Source organism: Penaeus vannamei, chromosome 12 (genome assembly GCF_042767895.1).
Source record: "Penaeus vannamei isolate JL-2024 chromosome 12, ASM4276789v1, whole genome shotgun sequence".
Classification (NCBI taxonomy): Eukaryota; Metazoa; Arthropoda; class Malacostraca; order Decapoda; family Penaeidae; genus Penaeus; species Penaeus vannamei.
Genome location: NC_091560.1, coordinates 8205547 through 8208046, shown reverse-complemented (window position 1 = coordinate 8208046; position 2500 = coordinate 8205547). Strand labels below are relative to the sequence as shown.

The 2500-nt window shown below is 36.2% G+C and overlaps 1 protein-coding gene across 2 annotated transcripts in view; it reads left to right on the top strand.

Moving 5' to 3' along the window:
• Nucleotides 1–262: 262 nt before the first annotated feature.
• Nucleotides 263–2500, top strand: part of nmdyn-D7 (nucleoside diphosphate kinase homolog 7) — a 19102-nt gene continuing 16864 nt past the window's right edge. Inside the window, exon 1 of one of the 2 annotated variants that reach the window (XM_027352101.2) lies at nt 263–378. Coding sequence is in view for 1 of the 2 variants with exons in the window: in XM_027352103.2 (XP_027207904.1) it covers nt 376–378 (3 nt within the window). In the remaining variant the exon portion in view is untranslated. The remainder of the gene's footprint in view (nt 379–2500) is intronic. The other variant, XM_027352103.2, reaches the window with a different exon arrangement.

Below are 2500 nucleotides of genomic sequence, written 5' to 3'. Positions count from 1 at the left end.
ACCGTCATCATCAAAACGGTTATTTTGTCTTTATTACATTACTAGTATTGGTAGTAGTAGCAGTAGTAGTAGTAGAAATAGTAGTAACAAAAATGGGTGTCCCATAGTACATAATCAATATCATCAGCAGCAGCATTGCTATTATCATCGTCATTATAATCGTTGTGCCTTCTTTTTATTATGATCATCACTTTTATTTCCCCCATTTCATATAGAAAATGAAGTATCAAAGAGGGGAAATAACCCTTCATCGGATCGGTTAACCTCTATCCTGACGTCATCGGATTCACGCGGATTCAATAAATTCAAATTACTCGAACACGTCGCAAAACGTAAACATCATCTCGTTCCCCGTTTCTTTTTCTTTTCCGGATCATGGTTAGTATAACAGACAGATTTCACGGGCGTTGTTTAGAAATCATCTTAGTTTAGAGATGAGGATTATTGATATGACTTTTGTGGTATTTTTATTGCATGCTGATGTTCAGTTACAGGTAAGCAAAGAGCGATCTTGTGATTTTTGCATGTTAGTAGGTTTTATATCCTTATATATTATGTAAATATGTAGTAAGTCGCGGGTAAAGACAGGCTGACGTAGGTTTCTATGCGTGGGTATAATGTCCTCCCTGGAGCTACCTCTCTTCCAGTACACTCCACCCTTATTTACCAGTGCAAGAGCGCCTTTCAAAAGACCCACTGAAACATTGTTGCTGAGTCGCAAAGAAGGAGATTGTCTAATGTCCCTCTTTGTGATTGGGCAACAATATCCCTCGGCCAGACACTCGTGTCACCTTACCCTTCAGACAAATTTTTCCATGACTAGATGTTTTTATGCTGCGTTTGGAACTCCTCCTTCCGCTCATCTAGACAACTTTTCAGGACCAGCAGGACAACAAGGCCGTGTTCGGAACCTCTAAGACCCTCGCTGCCCTGAATGCAACCAGCTTGAAAGTAAACATTCACTCTTTTATCATACCGTTGTCTTTATTTTACACACTGCATAGGATTTGTAACTCCTTTGGTGCATGTTTAACTTACCTGCAACTGACAAACACAAAAATATCCTTTGATAACATCAACAAAGGGATTATAAAATTACCCATCAATATCTCGTGGTTACCTGCAACTGTCAGTGTTTACATACAAATGCTATTGTGATGTCATCTTGTCATGCTTGCCCAGATTCACAGGAGAGCAAGATGGATAAGATGGATAACTTGTTCAGAATGAGGAAATAGAGGTTCCGAATGGTCAAGACATCTTGTCCAACTTTTTGGACAAGCAGGACGAGGTTCCGAACGCAGCATTATTACCCTGAGCCAATGTTTTAATTTTATCCATCCCAAACAAGTATCACATGATCCTTCTCTTTGAATTAGCAATATCAAGATATATGCCTGCATTTACTCATTCTGGTACTGAAACTTTAATATTGGGGACAAAATTAATTATATCAAGTTTTTTTAGTTTTGTAATGTTTTGTACAATATGATGATGATAATATTTTATTGTTAACTAACCAAGTTATATGGGTCTTATTAATTACTGCCCAGCACCTCACTAATAAATATACTGCCGATTTGTTGTAAACACAATATTTTCTTTCTTAAAAAATTCATGTTTTTAAGGTAATCTATTAATATATGTATTTTCAGGTGTTTATATGGTTGATTAGACAAGATTTTGGCCTGCCTATTTTATGGTTATACCCATACTACCTCAAATATCTGACTACCATGTTTTGTTCGCAGTGGGTCGATGTAAAACAGGCACTGCAATATGATTGGTGTGGAAAGAATAAAGACAAAAAATGTCAAGTAATGCGTTTATAGGTAAGGATGTAAATTTCTTCTATACACATCACGTTCCAGTGCCTGTTTTTGGCCTATATCAACCCGCGGCGAACAAAACGCGGTGGCTGGATACCTGAAGCAATATAGCCATAATAAGATAGGTCAAAATCTTGTCAAATCAACTATAAAATGACCTGTAAATACATATAAGAATAGAATCCCTTGAAAGCATGAAATTTATCAAAGGATGTATTTATAGCTACCAGGCAGTATATTTATTAGCACCAGGCATTAATGAGTATGACTGAGTGATATTAAGGGTTATTTGTGGGCATAAACTCCAATAGTTGACATCACATATTAAATGAGGTCATTAGGAAAGCTAAGATTGACTAAAAGATGTAAGTATTTTAATCCAGCATCATATTTCAGTTTGGAAATTCTTTTAACATATGTATGTATATATGTGTGGGTGTGGATATGTGTGTGTGGGTGTCACTCTGGGTGTGAGTGTTTGTATGCGTGTGTGTTTGTATGTTTGTGTGTGTGTGTGTGTGTGTCTGTGTCTGTGTCTGTGTCTGTGCCTATATGTGAATCATATACATAAATGTATATACATATACAGATATTTGATAGATTGATTGATAAAAAAAAAAAAAATGAATATTTCTTTTCAAGAACCTTAAAGAGACAAGTAGATTCTCATA